The sequence below is a fragment of the Physeter macrocephalus genome, chromosome 2 (assembly GCF_002837175.3).
Source record: "Physeter macrocephalus isolate SW-GA chromosome 2, ASM283717v5, whole genome shotgun sequence".
NCBI classification, from domain to species: domain Eukaryota; kingdom Metazoa; phylum Chordata; class Mammalia; order Artiodactyla; family Physeteridae; genus Physeter; species Physeter macrocephalus.
In genome coordinates, this window is record NC_041215.1 from 71,778,969 (window position 1) to 71,799,024 (window position 20,056).

The following is a 20,056-nucleotide window of genomic DNA, read 5'->3' on the forward strand; positions in this document are numbered from 1 at the left end:
CACTTATTGAAGAGGTTGTCTTTTCTCCATTGTATATTCTTGCCTCCTTTATCAAAGACAAGGTGACCATAGGTGCATGGTTTTATTTCTGGGCTTTCTAACCTGATCCATTGATCTATATCTCTGTTTTTGTGCCACTACCAAGCAGTCTTGATGACTGTAGCTTTGTAGAATAGTCTGAAGTCAGGGAACCTGATTCCTCCAGCTCCACTTTTCTTTCTGAAGATTACTTTGGCTATTGGGGTCTTTTGTGTCTCCGTACAAATTTAAAATGTTTTGTTCTAGGTCTGTGAAAAATGCCACTGGTAATCGCTAGGGATTGCAGTGAATCTGTCGACTGCCTTGGGGAGTATAGTCATTGTGACAATATTGATTCTTCCAATCCAAGAACATGTTATATCTTTCCATCTGTTTGTGTCATCATTGATTTCTTTCATTGGTGTCTTACAGTTTTCAGAATTACAGATGTTTTGTCTTCTTAGGTAGGTTTATTCCTGAGTATTTTATTCTTTTTGATGAGATGGTAAATGGGATTGTTTCTTCAATTTCTCTTTCTGATCTTTCGTTGTTAGTGTATAGGAATGCAAGAGGTTTCTGTGTATTAATTTTGTATCCTGAAACTTTACTGAATTCATTGATGGATTCCAGTAGTTTTCTGGTGGCATCTTTAGAATTTTCTATGTATAGTATCATGTCATCTGGAAAGTGACAGTTTTACTTCTTTTCCAATTTGGATTCCCTTTATTTTATTTACTTCTCTGATTGCCACGGCTAGGACTTCTAAAACTATGTTGAATAAAAGTGGCAAGAGAGAACATCCTTATCTTGTTCCTGATCTTAGAGGAAATGCTTTCAGCTTTTCACCATTGAGTATGATGTTAGCTGTAGGTCTGTCATGTATGGCCTTTATTATGTTGAGGTATGTTCCCTCTATTCCCACTTTCTGGAGAGTTTTTATCATAAATCGGTGTTGAATTTTGTCAAAAGCTTTTTCTGCATTTATTGAGATGATGATATGGTTTTTATTCTCCTGTTTGTTGACAAGGTGTATCACACTGACTGATCTGCAGACATTGAAAAATCCTTGCATCCCTGCGATAAATCCCACTTGACCATAGTCTATGATCCTTTTAATGTATTGTTGGATTTGGTTTGCTAGTATTTTGTTGAGTGTTTTTGCATCTGTGTTCATCAGTAATACTGGCCTGCAGTTTTCTTTTTTTTCTGGTATCGTTGTCTGGTTTTGGTATCAGGATGATGGTGGCCTCATAAAATGAGTTTGGGAGTGTTCCTTCCTCTGCAGTATTTTGGAATACTTTCAGAAGAATAGGTGTTAAGTCTTCTCTAAATGTTTGATAGGATTCACCTGTGAAGCCATCTGGTCTTGCACTTTTGTTTGTTGGAAGTTTTTTTTTATCACAATTTCAATTTCAGTACTTGTGATTGGTCTATTCATATTTGCAATTTCTTCCTGATTCAGTATTGGGGGATTGTATCTTTCTAAGAGTTTGTCATTTCTTGCAGTTTGTCCATTTTGTTGGCATATAGTTGCTTGTAGTGTCTCTAATGATCCTTTGTATTTCTGTGGTGTCCGTTGTAATTTCTCCTTTTTCATTTCTAATTTTAGACTTCCAAAACTATGTTGAATAAGAGTGGCAAGAGGGGACATCCTTGTCTTGTTTCTGATCTTAGAGGAAATGCTTTCAGCTTTTCACCATTGAGTATGATGTTAGCTGTAGGTTTGTCATATATGGCCTATATTATGTTGAGGTATGTTCCCTCTATTCCTACTTTCTTGAGAGTTTTTATCATAAATCGGTGTTGAATTTTGTCAAAAGCTTTTTCTGCATCTATTGAGATGATGATATGGTTTTTATTCAGTTTGTCGATATGGTATATCACACTGATTGATTTGCAGACATTGAAAAATCCTTGCATCCCTGCGATAAATCCCACTTGACCATAGTCTATGATCCTTTTAATGTATTGTTGGATTTGGTTTGCTAGTATTTTGTTGAGTGTTTTTGCATCTGTGTTCATCAGTAATACTGGCCTGCAGTTTTCTTTTTTTTCTGGTATCGTTGTCTGGTTTTGGTATCAGGATGATGGTGGCCTCATAAAATGAGTTTGGGAGTGTTCCTTCCTCTGCAGTATTTTGGAATACTTTCAGAAGAATAGGTGTTAAGTCTTCTCTAAATGTTTGATAGAATTCACCTGTGAAGCCATCTGGTGTTGTTAGGTTGCTTATTTGAGCTTTTTCCTGTTTCCTGAGGTAAGCTTGCATTGCTATAATTTCCCTCTTAGAACTCCTTTTTCTGTGCCCCATAGGTTTTGGATCATTGCGCTTTTGTCGGCATTTGTCTCTAAGTATTTCTTGATTTCCTCTTTGATTTCTTCAGTGATCCACTGCTTCTTTAGTAGCATATTGTTTAAGCTCCATGTGTTTTTGTTTTTTACAGTTTTTTCTGGTAGTTGATTTCTAATCTCATAGCATTGTGGTTGAAAAGATGCTTGATATGATTTCCATCTTCTTAAATTAACCGCGGCTTGCTTTGAGGCCCAGCATGTGATGAGTCCTGGAGAATGTTCCATGTGCACTTGAGAAGAATGTGTATTCTGCTGCTTTTGGATATAATGCTCTATAAATATCATTTAAGTTCACCTGGTCTAATGAGTCATTTAAGGCCTGTGTTTCCTTATTGATTTTTTTTGTCTGGATGATCTGTCCACTGATGAAAGTTGGGTGTTAATGTCTCCCACTATTATTGTGTTACTGTCAATTTCTCCTTTTATGGCTGTTACTATTTGCCTTATATATTGCGGTGCTTCTATGTTGGGTGCATATATACTTAAAATTGTTGCATCTTTTTCTTGGATTGATCCCTTGATCATTATGTAATGTCCTTCTCTGTCTCTTGTAACAGTCTTTATTTTAAAGTCTATTTTGTCTGATTGATTTGTGCCCTCTCCCTTTTTTTCTTAATGAGTCTGGCTAAAGGTTTCTCAGTTTTGTTTATCTTTTCAGAGAACCATCTTTTAGTTTCATTGATCTTTTGTATTGTTTTCTTCAACTCTATTTCATTTATTTCTGCTGATCTTTATGATTTCTTTCCTTCTACTAACCGTGAGTTTTGTTTCTTCTTCTTTTGTTCCTTCCATCCCCTCACTTTCAGTCTGTATGTGTCTCTAGATCTGAAGTGGGTCTCTTGTAGACAGCATATATATATACAGGACTTGTTTTTGTAAACATTCAGCCAGTCTATGTCTTTTGGTTGGACTATTTAACCCGTTTACATCTAAGGTAATTATCGATATATATGTCCTGTTACTATTTTGTTAACTGTTTTGGATTTGTTTTTGTAGGTCTTTTTTCTTCCCTTCCTCTTTTGTTCTCTTCTCTTGTGATTTGATGACTAACTTCAGTACTGTGTTTGGATTCCTTTTTCTTTTCTGTGTATCTATTGTAGATTTTCAGTATGTGGTTACCATGAAGTGTTTTTTTTTTTTCTTTAAAGATTTTTTGATGTGGACCTATTTTAAAGTCTTTATTGAATTTTGTTACAACATTGCTTCTGTTTTATATTTTGGTCCTTTGGCCCCAAGGCATCTGGGATCTCAGCTCCCCGACCAGGGATCGAACTTGCACCCCCTGCACTGGAAGGCAAAGTCTTAATCAATGTACCACCAGGGAAGTCCCTATCACGAGGTTTTGATATAGCAGTCTATGTATAAATAAGATTGTTTTAAGTTGCTGGTCTTTTAATTTTCAATGCATTTTCAGTATCCTGTATTTGTACTCTCCTCTTCTCATGATTGCTGGTTTTGATGTCATATTTGTGTGTGGATGATTTTCTACCTCTGTGCTAACTGTACTGGGGTATCTGTTTCCTTCTTTAGGTTTGGAAAGTTTTCTGCCATAATTTCTTCAAATGCATTTTCCATCCCCTATTCTCTTTCTTCCCCTCCTGGAATCCCTATTATGCATAAATTTGCATGGTTTATATTATCCCACAGGTCTCTTATATTGTTTTCATTGTTTTTCATTTGGCTTTCTGTCTTCTGTCCTGATTGGGTGATTTCCATTATTCTATCTTCCAGGTCACTTATTCATTCTTCTGCATTATTTCTTCTGCTATTCATTGCCTTTAGTTCAGTCTTTGTCTTGACAAATGAGTTTTCTAATTTTTCTTGGTTCCTCTTTATAGTTTCTAGTTCCTTTTTACAGTACTCTGCATTTCTTTTGACAGCCTTTCTTAATTCCTTCAGTATTTTCATTATCTCCTTTTTGAAATTGGTGTCTATTAGACTGAAGAGATCTGTTTCATTGTTTGTTCTTTCAGGGGAACTCTCTTGGTCTTTTAACTGGGAGTGGTTCCTCTGCTTCTTCATTTTATTTATATTTCTCTTACTCTGTGAGTTTAGGAGAAACAGTTATCTATTGTGGTCTTGGAGGGCTATTTATATGCGGGAGCATCCCTGTGTAGCTCGTGCGGGTTTAATATTTTTGGTGCAAGGGCTGTTTTTAGTATGGACGCCTGTCGCCGCTTTCCTCAGTATGTGCTGGTTGTTATCCCCTTGAAGGGGGTGCACAGATGCAGCAGCTGGTGCCTAGTTATGGGGTTTTCAGCAGTGGTGGCAGCTCACGTGCACCCCTGGAGCACACAATGGGAGCAGAGGTGGCTCACAACTGCTCCTGGAGTCCAGTAGGGTGGAGTTGGTGGCTTGAGACCACTCCTAAAGTACAGGGGTGGTGGTGGCTCACAGTTGGTCCTGAAGCCTAGGGGACAGTGGTGGCTCACGATTGCTTTTGGAGCTCATGCAGGCTGTGTCTTGCCACCTGAGAGCTCACGCAGGAAAAAAAGCTGTAATGGTGGGCCCCACCCCTTCCCTTGCGCACCACCCACACAATGGCACCTGGCCTCTGAGGCAGCCAGGCTTCCTGTGAGTACACCCGCGGGTGCAGCTGCACCAGACTCCAGCCTCTTCAGGGTGATTCCATGCAGCCCACCCCGGTCCTCTCCCCGGGTCTGATCTCCGAAGCCTGAGGTTCCGCACCCAGCCCCCACCAGCACTGGCAGATGCGTGTTTCAGGCTGGGGAGTGCAGAGTGGTGGCACTGACCATCTGTGCAGGTCTCTCTCCATTCTAGCTGCTGCAAACCGGTTGCTGCATTCTCCTCTGAGGCTCAGAAGCGCCCCCTCTGTCCCGGCTGATCTCCCCATCAGGGGACTTCCCTGGGTGCAGGAACCTTTCCTCTTTCATAGCTCCCTCCCAGGGGAGCAGGTCTCATCCCCAATTCCTTTCTCACTTTCTTTTTTTCTTCCTTTTAAATTTTGTCCTACCCGGTTATGTGGAGATTTTCTTGCTCTTTCAGAGGTCTGAGGTCTTCTGCTAACATGCAGTAGATATTCAGTGAGAATCATTCCACATGTAGAGGTATTTTTGATGTATTCGTGGGAGAAGATGAGTTTCACATCCTACTACTCCACCATCTTGATCACTCCCCCCCACCATTTGCCTTTCTTGACCCATAATCTTGGGTTTCAAAATTTTGTTCTCTCTGCCTTCTGATATCACTAAAAAGAGGAGCGCAATCAGAATATGGTTTCAGAAAGAGGATTCGAATATTGGTCTTATCCTTTATGCGAATTCCAGCACATTACTCAAATTCTCTGAGTCTAGAATCACTTACTTTCTTAAAACAGGATTATAATATTGACCTTCAGAGCACCATGGAAACCAAATAAAAGCATGAAAGAGCTTTAAAACTATAAACGTCAATAGTAATATCTATAATGCCATATATTTTGTTAAGAACTAGGATGACTACCCTATAATGAAGCCACAGAATCTAGAAGCTAAATTGGATTAGACAGGAAGTAAAGGTTGAAATTTCTGGCCCCCAATTGTTTGTATGATTTTGCTAATGTGTGTGATATATAATATTACTAATATTACCTAGTCAAGCTTGTGAGGCCAGTTTCTTGAATAATTATCACCTTACAATATTACTGAAATGCATTCATTATTAGTTGAAGTTATAATTACCACTGATAGGTTAGATTACATTAACTTGTCTTTTGGTTAACCATGAAATCTGACAGAAGGAAAATTTCTGCACTTCTCTGTCGAAAGCTGAAATGTATTATATTCTGAAAAGTTAGTTCATGTTTATTAATGAACAGTGAGAAAATATCAAGAAAAACCATAATGTGATGTGATTAGACATGAAGTGCTATGGAATTACAATGCACAGAATTCCTATCTTTGCCTGGGGGAGGCAGAAGAGGTTTCACAGAGGATCAGACTTTTGAGTCTTGTTAGGCAGACAAAGGCATCCCAAGGGCAGGTGGCATGTGCAAAGACAGGGCTGAGAAGAGGATGGAGAGTGCTGGTTGCTGAAGTAGAGGAAGAGGGATAAGAAATATGGATGGAAGGGTAATCCTGGGGTGTATTATTATCAAAATAATGCTGTATTTTAGACTTTAACCTGGAAAGTCATCCTAAATTTTAAGCAGAGGGCTAGTTTTCCATTTTTTAGAATTAATATGATAGTTCTTACAATGGCCTGGAACAGCAAGAGACTAGAGGCTGGAAGATCAGCTGGGAAGCTGCACTAGTCTGGGTGAGAGGTAATAAAGTTCTTCATTAGAGTGGTGGGCTAGGAGAAGATGGACAGGATGTGATAGTTAGCTATTTAGCAGAGAGAACTGATAGGACTTGCTAACCAATTAGTGTGAGGGAAGGGGAGAACTCAGGATGATTTGGAGATTCTGAGAGAGAAAAGGTTTGTAATCTGTCAAGAGAGCAGTAATTAGATCTATATGGAGAATTTTCTACTAGCTAGGTTAAGTCAAATTAGACAGTTCATTTCTGAAGTAAGCTCAAACACAGCCTTAAAGTATAAGATGTGCCACTGAGGATGACCTATAACACATGACAAAGTAAGTATAGATGCACAGATTTTAGAATAATTCTGAAAAAATTGGTGGATAAGTTTATAAAATCCTATTAGGAATAAAGCATAGAATGCAAGATTAAAAACAAAATATCACAGACAATAAAAATTTACTTAAAACTTTGTATCTTTAAACAACTTGGTATTTCACAGTCATTCATTGAGCCATTCAACCAGTAAACAATTACTTTGCGCCATCTATGTACCTGGAAATATACCTGATGCTGGTGGTTGTATGTTGTTTGGTATTTCTGGAGTACTAGGTCGTTCTACTGAATTTATAAATAAATAATTCACTTTATATTTGTTTTTAAGTAGACAGTCCAAAGCACCACTATTATGTATTTGGAAAAAGTGCTGGGGCCAAGTAACCTGGGTGATACAAAATTCACGTGACAGATGAGGGGCTTCTTCAAATCTTACATGCGAGGGCACTGTTGCCACCAATGGCTTAAACATATTCACAAGCAAAGAGGTCTGTTTTTTAAAGAAACCAGGTTGGATCACTGACTCAGGGAAATGCTGCAATATGGGAACAGCTTGAGATAGTCAGAATGAAAATATTACGTGCATTACCTTAAACAGTAGTTCAGAGAAGGGAAAAAAGACAAAACAGAGTATAGAAGCCAAGAGAGAAGCCATGGCAGGAAGAAAACATAGGCCTGAAGAAAGTATGAGTAAGGTTGGGGCAAATGAAGTGGGAGGATGGCCCATATTTATTTTAGACTTGGAGTAAGCAGAAAAGGTAAGAAGTTAAAGTAATTAACAGCACTCTTTCAAATAACATCTGAATATGAGCTGGAGCAGACAGTGTGAGAAACGACATGACCTGAGGAAGTCCAAAGGTGGGAGACAATCTTAAAAGATGATAAAAATAATAAGAAATTAAAAGGGTTGACATCACCATAAGAACAAGATTTTTCCCTTTTAATCTTGCCCTAACTAGGAATTAGGAATGTTTTATTTGTAAGCAGAAGGGATTGTTCTATAAGTTCAAACCTTCAGCGAGTGACAGCATCAGTAAATGGAACAAGTCGAGTGTATCTGGTTCTCTGAGCTGTCCTTGAGGCATGCCCACCTCTGTGTGCACGCTGCCCCACTCAGGCAGCTCTGACTGCCCATGGCATCATCCTGAGACAAGGCATAGGGGCTGGAAGAACTGAACGACAGCTCAAGGACTTCCTCTGAGATCGCAAACTCTTCTCAGCCAGTACTTTGACACATAAGTAACATACATTCCCTTCCCTTCCCCCTTTCCCCCACCTCCCTTCTTTCCTTTTTTCCTTCCACTCTTCTATTCATCCAATATTTATACTCAGCCAGATACTGTTCTAAATCTTCATAGCAGTGAAGACACAGTTCCTGGCCACTTGATGCTTATGATCTATTATTTACAATTTTTGTTTTGCTTTGTTTTATAAATGCAATATAAAACAAAGAACCAAGAACAGGATAAAAGGATGGAGGGCAGTGAGGTGTTATTGACATAGGATGGCTGCGGAAGGGCACCCTCACGAAGAGGCAGCATGAGAGTAAAGTTCTGAGTGGAATAAAGCAGAACATACTCCAGGAAGAGGGAATAGCAACTGGAGAGTCTCAAGGAACTAATCTGTCTGGGCTGTTGTTTACCTAATAAATATCTCCTATCCCTTCCTTCTTCACTATCAGAGTTCTGATTTTATTCTACGTGGCACTGTGTTCAGCTAGAAGATGACACTTCCCACTCTGTTCTGCAGCTACAGAGGTGCTTCTAGAAAGGGTTTTTTTTTTTTTTTTAAAGAAAGAAAAGATGACTCACTGAGGAGGTATGCCCTCTGGCCCACCTCCACCTTCCCCATCCAGGAACATCAATGCCTAGAGCTGCAGCAGTCATCTTGGACATGATACTTAAAATGGAAGTTTGGCTAATGATGGTAGAAGAAAAAGACAGAAGGACTCAGACTTCCTGATGATACCGTGGAACCTCTGGGCCATTCCCGGCACAATCTACTTTTAAATTTCTTTAACATAAGAGAAAAATAAAAGCCATAATTATTTAGGCCACTAGAGTATGGGGGGGGGAGGGTATCCGCTACTTTCAGCTGAAAGCATTTCTAAACTTTGGAGGCAAGACATAGAAACAGAGGTGAGTTATGAGAATATTGCAGTAATCTGTGTGAGAAATGACCAGGGTGGCAGCAGTAGAGGTGGTAAAAGTGATGGGATTCTAGACATATTTTGAAGGTAGAGCTAACAGGGATTTGCTGACAGACTGGATGTGGTATATGAGAAAAAAGATGAGACAAAGGTAACTAGAAGGTTTGGGACTGGAGTAAATGGATAAATGGTAATGCCATTTACTGAAATGAGAAAACGAGAAGGAGTAGATCTGGAGGGAAGGAGAAGATCCAGTGTTGTGTTTTGGACAGGTTAAGCTGGAGAGCCTCCTAGGCGGCTGAGTGGGAATGCAAATAGGCAGTGGTGGAGATGAGTCAGGACTGGACACAGGACGTAGAGCCGGGGGCCTGGATGAAGTAACCTAGAGCGGTGAAGGTATTAAAGGAGAAAACATTTGAGAACTGGTATCTAGAACATTCTGACATTTAAAGGTCATAATGAGAAGACAGATCTAACAAAGGAGGGTGAAACAGACCGGTCAGCTGGGAAAACACCAGGTAAGCCCAGCATCCTGGAAGACAAGTCAAGGATGTCTCTCATGAAGGAGGGGGTAAGCTGTGCTAAGTACATTGTCAGGCCCAGAAAGCAGAGAACTGAGAATCAGACCTGCGTCTGGCAGCACGGAGGGCACTGGCCACCCTGCAGAAGCAGCCTCCCTGGAGTGCAGGAGTGGAGGAGACAGTGAAGACAGCAGACAGAAATCCTTCAGAGGAAATTTGCTACAGTAGAAAATGGAGCCGTAATTGGAAGGGGAGAGTAACAGGAGACTTAAGAGCTGGGTTTTATTTACTAATGTCTTTAAAGCAGGCAGGTGTCACAGCATATTTATGTGCTCACTGGGAAGAAAATGATGGTATGGGAAAGACAGAACAGCAGAAGTAAAGCCCTTCAGGAGGGGAGGGGAGGTGTCCAGGGCCCACAGGGAGTAGCTGTTGCAGGTGGGGTGGCAGACCTGGGGAGGACAATGGCTGGGGAGCAGGCCAACCTGGGGACAGGAAGAGGAGACGTTCTCCTCCAGGTGCTCACGTGTTCCCAGTGAGGAAGGAGGCAAGGTTTCTAGCTGAGGACAAGAAAAGGGGAAAGGGGAAAGGGTGCCAGAGGTTTGAGGAGAGGAGAAAGTATAAAAGGTGGATGGAGTGAGTGAATTCATTAGAGAAGTACAGTAGGACTGCCAGGCAGAATCTGAGGGCCCATCTGGGGTCTCTGGTCCTAATTTAAAGTGAGACCAGTCACTTTAATGACCAGTCATTTTCCTTATAACCATTTCAGCTGCTCAAGGGCAGGTGTGGAATAAGCAGCATAACAGCCAAAAAGAAGAGAAAGGGAGTTGATTGCATTAGAAGGTACAATCAGTGGATATTTACCTGGTTTTCGTTCTAAAAGCTGTTGTAAATGAAACACGGCTTGTTCGTAGTCCTGTTTTCTGAACATGAGATCTGCCATCATCTATAAAGGTAAACGTTGGCTCTAAAATTATTGCCATATATTTTACAAAGCATAGTATTCCTATCAAGATTGACTGCTATGAAAACACATATGAGAAACATGAGGGCAAAGTTTTATAAAACGGAGCCATTTAAAATTCAAGTACACCTTAAGCAGATTAGCACTGAGTATAACAGAAGATCATCAAGGATGTGAAACATTTCTGTTTGCAAAAACTGTATTTTTAGCATAAAATATGTTTCAAGTAGTTATTCTAAAAACAGAAACGTGAAGGGAACTGCACATTCTCTGTGTCTCACTTGGCTAAGACAACAAGATTAAAAAAAAAACCCAGAACATTCTGAAACCTTAAGTAGTTCAAAGGAATTAAAAATGAGCAAGACCTACTGAGATTTTCTTATTATGTGTTTTAAAAGGGAGAGGTCTTATATTTTTCAGTTATAGTGACTCATTTGTAAAATTATTAAATGAACCTCACAAACTGTCATCTATGTAGCTGTTTGAAAAGCTACCAAAAACCTCAACGCACGTAAAAATGAGAAAGAAAAGCAAAACTCTATTTAATAAACACACCTTAAAATGATACATGAAGAATTTTTTCTGTAACTCAGAAAGTGCGACTGAAACTGATAACAGTTAGTCTTTAGCAAATTAGAGCTTTACCACATGAACTCCTCCTGACTAAGCATAAAGAAAAATTAACTAGGCCCAAAAGGGCAAGCAAAAGCCTGACCTAAGTTCACCATTCTTATAAAATAAAGAGAGTCTTGGTGTTTATTGGTAAAATATACTAATAATGTTAAAAGTGTTATTTCTTCCAAAAGCCAACATAAGCCAGGCATCTCATCTACTATTAGTTTTATCAGTTAAAATTTGAAACTGCCCCACGGAATAAATATAAAACACAACTGCCTTTACAGCAGTGAAGTCTCCTGGACTAACCATAGTGGCAGCTTCATTGTCCTGGTCGCTCTGGAGAAGCAGAGCACAGTGCCGCAGGCAGGCGTCAGGGTCATCTTGTGCCAGGTATAATCGTGCCAGCTCCAGCATTATCTACAGAGAAGAAGGGCAAGATTAGTCAGAAAATGTTTGGAATAAAAAGTGAAATAGGAAAATGTCTAGGCACAGATGAAACTTTATTTGACCAAAAGTTATTGCAATAAAAAGGCCAAGCATGATAAGCAGGAAAATTATAGGTTTGCTCATCTCTAGTTTCTCTTATACTGGAAAAAAAATTGGAAAAACAGGCTGTGCCTCACTTGAAAAGTAGAGAGACACAAAGCATTGTGAAAAGAACACTGGTCTTAAATTAGGAGCTACGATTCTAGTCCAAGCTTCTCCATGATGGGGCCCTTTACCTCTCTAAACCTGTTTCCTCATTTGTAAAATAAAAACCTTGAAGCAGATATGCTCCATATTTACAGATATGCTCCAGTAACTGATTCCAGTTACTTTAGTCACCACTGAACAAGGTACCTGTTTGGTTATAACTTAATAAAGATTATCTTTGCCTTATATCTATCTGAAAGAGTTGTATTATTTCAAAACGTCCAATCTTAAACTTTAAATTCTAGAACATGGTTGTCTTGTGTTCTACATCACTTATTTAAATATTTAGCCATTTACTAGAGTATTGTTTTAAAATACTGATCATCTATCAAGATCTGAGAGTAATAACATTTTAGTTTATAAAACTGGCCATGACAACCAGTGGATCACTGAAGAAATCAGAGGAAATCAAAAATTACCTAGAGACAAATGACAATGAAAACATCATGATCCAAAACATATGGGATGCAGAAAAAGCAGTTCTAAGAGAAGTTTACAGAAATACAATCCTACCTCAGGAAACAAGACAACTCTCAAATCAACAACCTAAACTTACACCTAAAGCAACTAGAGAAAGAAAAACAAAGAAAACCCAAAGTTAGTAGATGGAAAGAAGTCATAAAGATCAGAGCAGAAATAAATGAAATAGAGACTAAAAAAACAATAGAAAAGATCAATGAGACTAAAAGCTAGTTCTCTGAAAACATAAACAAAATTGATAAACCTTTAGACAGACTCATCAAGAAAAAAAGGGAGAGGGCAAAAATCAATAAAATTAGAAATGAAAAAGGAGAAGTTACAACGGACACCACAGAAATACAAAGGATCAGAAGAAACACTACAAGCAACTATATGCCAACAAAATGGACAACCTGGAAGAAATGAAAAATTCTTAGAAAGATACATCTACCAATACTGAATCAGGAAGAAATTGCAAATATGAACAGACCAATCACAAGTACTGAAATTGTGATAAAAAAACTTCCAACAAACAAAAGTCCAACACCAGATGGCTTCACAGGTGAATTCTATCAAACATTTAGAGAAGACTTAACACCTATTCTTCTGAAAGTATTCCAAAATACTGCAGAGGAAGGAACACTCCCAAACTCATTTTATGAGGCCACCATCATCCTGATACCAAAACCAGACAACGATACCAGAAAAAAAAGAAAACTGCAGGCCAGTATTACTGATGAACACAGATGCAAAAACACTCAACAAAATACTAGCAAACCAAATCCAACAATACATTAAAAGGATCATAGACTATGGTCAAGTGGGATTTATCGCAGGGATGCAAGGATTTTTCAATGTCTGCAAATCAATCAGTGTGATATACCATATCGACAAACTGAATAAAAACCATATCATCATCTCAATAGATGCAGAAAAAGCTTTTGACAAAATTCAACACCGATTTATGATAAAAACTCTCAAGAAAGTAGGAATAGAGGGAACATACCTCAACATAATATAGGCCATATATGACAAACCTACAGCTAACATCATACTCAATGGTGAAAAGCTGAAAGCATTTCCTCTAAGATCAGAAACAAGACAAGGATGTCCCCTCTTGCCACTCTTATTCAACATAGTTTTGGAAGTCCTAGCCATGGCAATCAGAGAAGAAAAAGAAACAAAAGGAATCCAAATTGGAAAAGAAGGAGTAAAACTGTCACTGTTTCCAGATGACATGATGATACTATACATAGAAAATCCTTAAGATGCTACCAGAAAACTACTAGAGTCCATCAATGAAATCAGTAAAGTTGCAGGACACAAAATTTAATACACAGAAATCTCTTGCATTCCTACACACTAACAACGAAAGATCAGAAAGAGAAATTAAAGAAACAATCCCATTTACCATCAGATCAAAAAGAATAAAATACCTAGAAATAAACCTACCTAAGGAGGCAAAAGACCTATAATTTTGAAAACTATAAGACACCAATGAAAGAAATCAATGATGACACAAACAGATGGAAAGATATAACATGTTCTTGGATTGGAAGAATCAGTATTGTCACAATGACTATACTCCCCAAGGCAATCGACAGATTCACTGCAATCCCTAGCAGATTACCAATGGCATTTTTCACAGACCTAGAACAAAAAATTTTAAATTTGTACAGAGAAACAAAAAACCCCAAATAGCCAAAGCAATCTTCAGAAAGAAAAATGGAGCTGGAAGAATCAGGCTCCCTGACTTCAGAATATTCTATAAAGCTACAGTCATCAAAACAGTATGTTACTGGCCCAAAAACAGAAATATAGATCCATGGAACAGGATAGAATGCCCAGAAATAAACCCACGCCCCTATGGTCAATTCATCTATAACAAAGGAGTCAAGACTATGCAATGGAGAAAAGACAGTCTCTTCAATAAATTGTGCTGGGAAAACTGGACAGCTCCATGTAAATGAATGAAATTACAACATTCTCTAACACCATACACAAAAATAAACTCCAAATGGATCAAAGACCTACATGTAAGTCCAGACACTATAAAACTCTTAGAGGAAAATACAGGCAGAACACTCTCTGACATAGATTGCAGCAATATCTTTTCGGATCCACCTCCTAGAGTAATGGAAAAAAAACCCTCAAAAACAGATGGGACTGAATTAAACTTAAAAGCATCTGCATGGCAAAGAAAACCATAAACAAAAAGACAACCCACAGAATGGGAGAAAATATTTGCAAACAATGCGACTGACAAGGGATTAACCTCCAAAAATTACAAACAGCTCATGCAGCTCAACATTAAAAAAGCAAACAACCAAACCAAAAAGTGGGCAAAAGATCTAAACAGACATTTCTCCAAAGAAGACATACAGACAGCCAAAAAGCACGAGAAGATGCTCAACGTCACTAATCATTAGAGAAACGCAAATCAAAACCACAATGAGTTATCACCTCAAACTGGTCAGAATGGCCATCATCAAAAAGTCTACAAACAGAAACAAATGCTGGAAAGGGTGTGGAGAAAAGGGAACCCTCCTACACTGTTTGTGGGAATGTAAATTGGTACAACCACTATGGAGAACAGTATGGAGTTTCCTTAGTAAAAAACTAAAAACAGAACTATTGTATGATCCAGCAATCGCATTCCTGGGCGTATATCCAGAGAAAACCATAATTCGAAATGTTACATGCATCTCACTGTTCACTGCAGCACTGTTTACAATAGCCAAGACATGGAAGCAGCCTAAATGTCCATCGACAGAGGAATGGAAAAAGAAGATGTGGTACATATACACAATGGAGTACTACTCAGCTATTAAAATAATGAAATAATCCCATTTGCAGCAGCATGGATGGACCTAGAGATTATTATACTAAGTGAAGTAAGTCAGAAAGAGAAAAAAAAATATCATATGATATCACTCACATGTGGACTCTAATTTTTAAAAAATGATACAAATGAACTTATTTACAAAACAGAAATAGACTCACAGATATTGAAAACAAACTTATGGTTACCAAAGGGGAAATGTGGGGCGGGGGGATAAATCAGGAGTTTGGGATTAACATACACACACTACTATACACAAGATAGGTAACCAACAAGGACCTACTGCATAGCACATGGAACTCTACTCAACATTCTGTGATAACCTATATGAGAAAAGAATCTGATAAAGTATGAATATATGTATATGTATAGTTGAATCACTTTGCTGTATATCTGAAACTAATACAACATTGTAAATCAACTATATACTCCAATATAATTAAAATAAAATAAAATTTTCAAAAAAATTAAACTGGCCATGTATATGTTTTCTACACTAATATTATCTTTACATTTATTCTCATGCTGTGCCATTTGAAGTTAAGAGATTCAATCTAGTTGTTTTTGTATATCCAGCACCAAACAGCAATTAAAATACAACAACTGGGGCTTCCCTGGTGGCGCAGTGGTTGAGAGTCTGCCTGCCGATGCAGGGGACACGGGTTTGTGCCCCGGTCTGGGAAGATCCCACATGCCGCGGAGCGGCTAGGCCCATGAGCCGTGGCCGCTGAGCCTGCGCGTCCGGAGCCTGTGCTCCGCAACAGGAGAGGCCACAACAGTGAGTGTATATATATATGTATATATATATGTGTATATATATATATGTATATATATATATACACAACTGCTGTTTAGTAAACTGAATTGAATCCTCTAGATTCAGATATTTGAATTTGCGAATTGTTTTAAAGGAATGTAAAAAGAGCTTACAGATTTACTTTATATCACTTCATAATAGTTTTAGACTAACATTATTAATTTAAGGCATCATGTATGTATTTTGAAGTATTTCTGAAACCAATATTAATATTTTAACTTGCATTTTTATTACATTTCTTTTCAAATTTTTATAAATAAGCTGTTAAGAAGTTTACATTTGGGGAAATTAGATGACATCTGGAATATAAGGTGCTTAAAAATTGATAAAAGTACTGACCTTATTATCTGTTTCACAATGAACAAGAGCTTCTCTATAAAATTTAATTGCTTTTTCATAGTCTCGCTGAGCAACAGAATGTTTTGCAATCTCTGCACAAATTTCAGCTGCTAAATGTTTCTGTGCAGGGACTGCATCTGGCTGTTCCATCTGTACACGTTTTAGTACCCGAGCTTGTAATTCTCGAGCCTAGAAAAATATAAGGATAAAAAGGAATTTTAAAAAGAAATTAAACAATTCTCAGTAACTCACATGTAGCATAATTTTACAGATTTATTTAAGCATTAATGGCCTTCAACCTAACAAAGCCTGATCCAAAGAAAATGTCTTAACTGAGGTTTTAAAAATGTACTTGTTTGCAAATAAGCCAGTATGCACTTATCTTTGCAACTAAAATGCTATAAAAGTACTGAATCTTTTCCCACTGTTATAAGAATATGCACAGGATACTCACTAAGGAGGAAATGCAACCATGAAACACATATTTAGAAAAGATGTCTACATGTTGTAGTTAAAAAAATGAAAATTGTAAATGTTTATTAAATTAATAAAATAGTATCTAAAAGTTACTGAATCAAATACTGGCATGTTTCAGGGAGTAAGTACATCCACATACTGTCAATGGCATATAAATCAGTCCAGTCTTTCTGAGGAGCACCCTCGTAAAACATACTAACTCCCTAAAATTAATATGCTATTGAACTTAGCTGTTTCATTCTTGGGAAGGTATTAAGGACATCACTTAGAAGGAAAAAAGGAAACATGTTATTTGTTATTAAAAAAAAATGGCCTGTTGTAAAAACAAAACAACAACAAAACAAAAACAAATCTGGAAGCAACCCAAATGTCTGATGATAAGGAAATGCCTAACCAATTGATGGTGTATATATACCTGGTCCCACACTATGCATAGACACTCCTAAGGAGGTAGGGGCCTTCCTCAGACTAAGAATGTAGAGTAATTTGCTAAATTGGAAGAGTATCAGCCTTCCCACCCACAAGTCTGGTTTCTGAAACATTGAGACCTGCCTTTAACAAGTGACAGAGAACTCCTAGGCGTTAGGCCTTTACAATGAACTTTAACTTTGAGTTAATCATTCACTCATGCATTCATGCATTCATTTAATGAACAATAAATGCCCACCATCTGCCATACATTATGCTACACACAGCGAGCCCTTCTGGGGACTCCTGTCAAAACATTGGTTGACAACTGGTATTTGATGAAGATGGTATAAAGCAGATTATTTTTTGGAACCACAGGTCATAATATTTTAGGGCATCATGATAAGCATTCTTTTGAAAATGAAAGAGAAAGGATTAAAAAATACTGTATATATAGCATGTGGTAAAGGTTAACACTGTTTCATGAAATTTTAATTTTGGTTATATTAATGTGTGTTTATAAGTGTAGAGGTATGTGCACGTTTGTGTATTTGATGTTTTATATTATGCATGTACCAGTGTGCACGGTTTTGCGTATGTGCACACACACACACTCACAAAGAACTCTGAAACAACTGGTCTAAATAGGGGCAGTACCCTTTTATACCTGTTGTGCCAGCTTAATTATTAATTCTTCTTTCTTTCTCAAAAGTATTCTGGCTTGAATGATCAATTACATAGTTGCACTAGGTTAAAAGATATGCACTTCTTTCTCTAGACAGTGTGAGTTTTATCTCTGCATCAACTAAATCTCTAAATGTCAAATAGGTGGACCTCATGCGCTTAACTTCCTAGAGAAAAACCTTTATAAGTTAGGTTTTGTGATACCTTGCAATTTTCTTAAAGGTAAATAATTGGGGGGGGGTGGATCTTGAGCAAAAGTTTTTTTTCATTTTTTATTAAACAAATGTTATTTTAGGGCTTCCCTGGTGGCGCAGTGGTTGAGAGTCCACCTGCCAATGCAGGGGACATGGGTTCGTGCCCCGGTCGGGGAAGATCCCACGTGCCGCGGAGCGGCTGGGCCCGTGAGCCATGGCCACTGAGCCTGCGCGTCCGGAGCCTGTGCTCCGCAACGGGAGAGGCCACAGCAGTGAGAGGCACGCGTACGGCAAAAAAAAAAAAAAAAAATGTTATTTTAAAAAATGGCCTGTTGTAAAAACAAAACAACAACAACAACAAAACAAAAACAAATCTGGAAGCAACCCAAATGTCTGATGATAAGGAAATGCCTAACCAATTGATGGTGTATATACCTGGTCCCACACTATGCACAGACACTCCTATGGAGGTAGGGGCCTTCCTCAGACTAAGAATGTAGAGTAATTTGCTAAATTGGAAGAGTATCAGCCTTCCCACCCACAAGTCTGGTTTCTGAAACACTGAGACCTTCCTTTAACAAGTGACAGAGAACTCATAAAAGATATCATAAAACAATGCTCAATTTCTCTAAGTATATATAATAATCATTAAAAAACATTTTCACATAGAATAAAATTTTCTTGAAACATTGATACCATTCCCTATACTTTTCCTTGGTTTTATCAGAAATAAATTTAATGGTTTTTTACAATAAGCATATTAACCCTGATCTGTCAACACCATTACTTTTCCCTTCCCCTTCCTTTATTATAATATTCTTCTAAATTCCATCAAACCCTTGGGTAGAAGAAAGTATATATATAAACATCTTATTTCAAAGAATTCTTAATTTTCCCTTTTTATTTCAATAGCCTTATTGTGTATCTTACCAAAGACCATATCAAAGCAAAATATGCCAATAAAATCAGAATATCACATTACTTTTTATATGATGAAGATGGAGCTATACTGGAAAAATCCATACAAATGAATGTTAAGTGAAGGAAGCAAAAACAAGTATAATATGTACATATTAATTAAAACTATATAAAGTTATGATGTCCTAAAATTGTTAGTGTTTTATGGCACATAGGTTTTTTATTTCTAGTTTAGATTTTATTTTCACAGAAAAGATAATGCATATACTAAAAAGTGATTTTTCCTTTAACTGTTCCTGCAATTAAACAATTAAAATAATCTATGATTTCCTTTCAGCCATTCAACAAAAATTTCGAGCTCCTATCATGGTGAACATATTTGAAGATGGATCCCATGATTTTCACCTCTATTGTTCAATAAGAGGATGGGGATCAGTTAGGAGGAGTCTGGGCTAAAAGATAATAATAGATAGGGCTAAAAGATGACAGAGAGGGATGAAGAAATGTGGAGTTATTTCAGAAGTCTGAAACATATTTCATATTTCATGTTTAGCAACTATGCAAAAATATTATGATGGAACTCCCAAGTTCCATAATGTGGAGAATTAAGCTCAATAAATGGTTGCTGAATAAATGAATTTAAAATATCAAACACTTTGATTACACTTATAAGTTTCTATTTGAATTGTATTGTAATTCTATATTCAAATTCAAACTGTTTGTATTGTACCTCAAAAAGATTTACTTTTTCAGAGATCAGAATGCAAAGAATATTATAGTTGGAAAGAACGTTATAGCTAGCTCTTCAAATTTTATGAAAGGTTAAAAATCCCTGTGCTATAACATATAAACTTAAAATGAATTTGATTTTGGTTTGTTGGCATTGTCTAACCACAGTTTGTCCTTTTTTTAGTGTTATTCAATGTGTCTGCTCATAGAACACAGAAGCTCATGCAACCAGAGTCACTGAGACTAATAATATTCATAATGGAATGAAATATGCCAAATTCACTTCTAAAATGTTTTGAA

General features: G+C 37.6%; 1 protein-coding gene across 10 annotated transcripts in view; it reads right to left on the reverse strand.

Moving 5' to 3' along the window:
* The window catches only part of TTC21B (tetratricopeptide repeat domain 21B), a 97,436-nt gene that overhangs the window by 32,110 nt on the left and 45,270 nt on the right, over positions 1 to 20,056 (reverse strand). For all 10 annotated transcript variants that reach the window (XM_028478588.2, XM_028478585.2, XM_024122257.3 and 7 more), the window contains 3 exons: positions 16,347 to 16,535; positions 11,503 to 11,613; positions 10,479 to 10,560 (listed from right to left, as the gene is read on the reverse strand). In XM_028478588.2, coding sequence (XP_028334389.1) covers positions 10,479 to 10,560; positions 11,503 to 11,613; positions 16,347 to 16,535 — 382 coding nt within the window. The remainder of the gene's footprint in view (positions 1 to 10,478; positions 10,561 to 11,502; positions 11,614 to 16,346; positions 16,536 to 20,056) is intronic.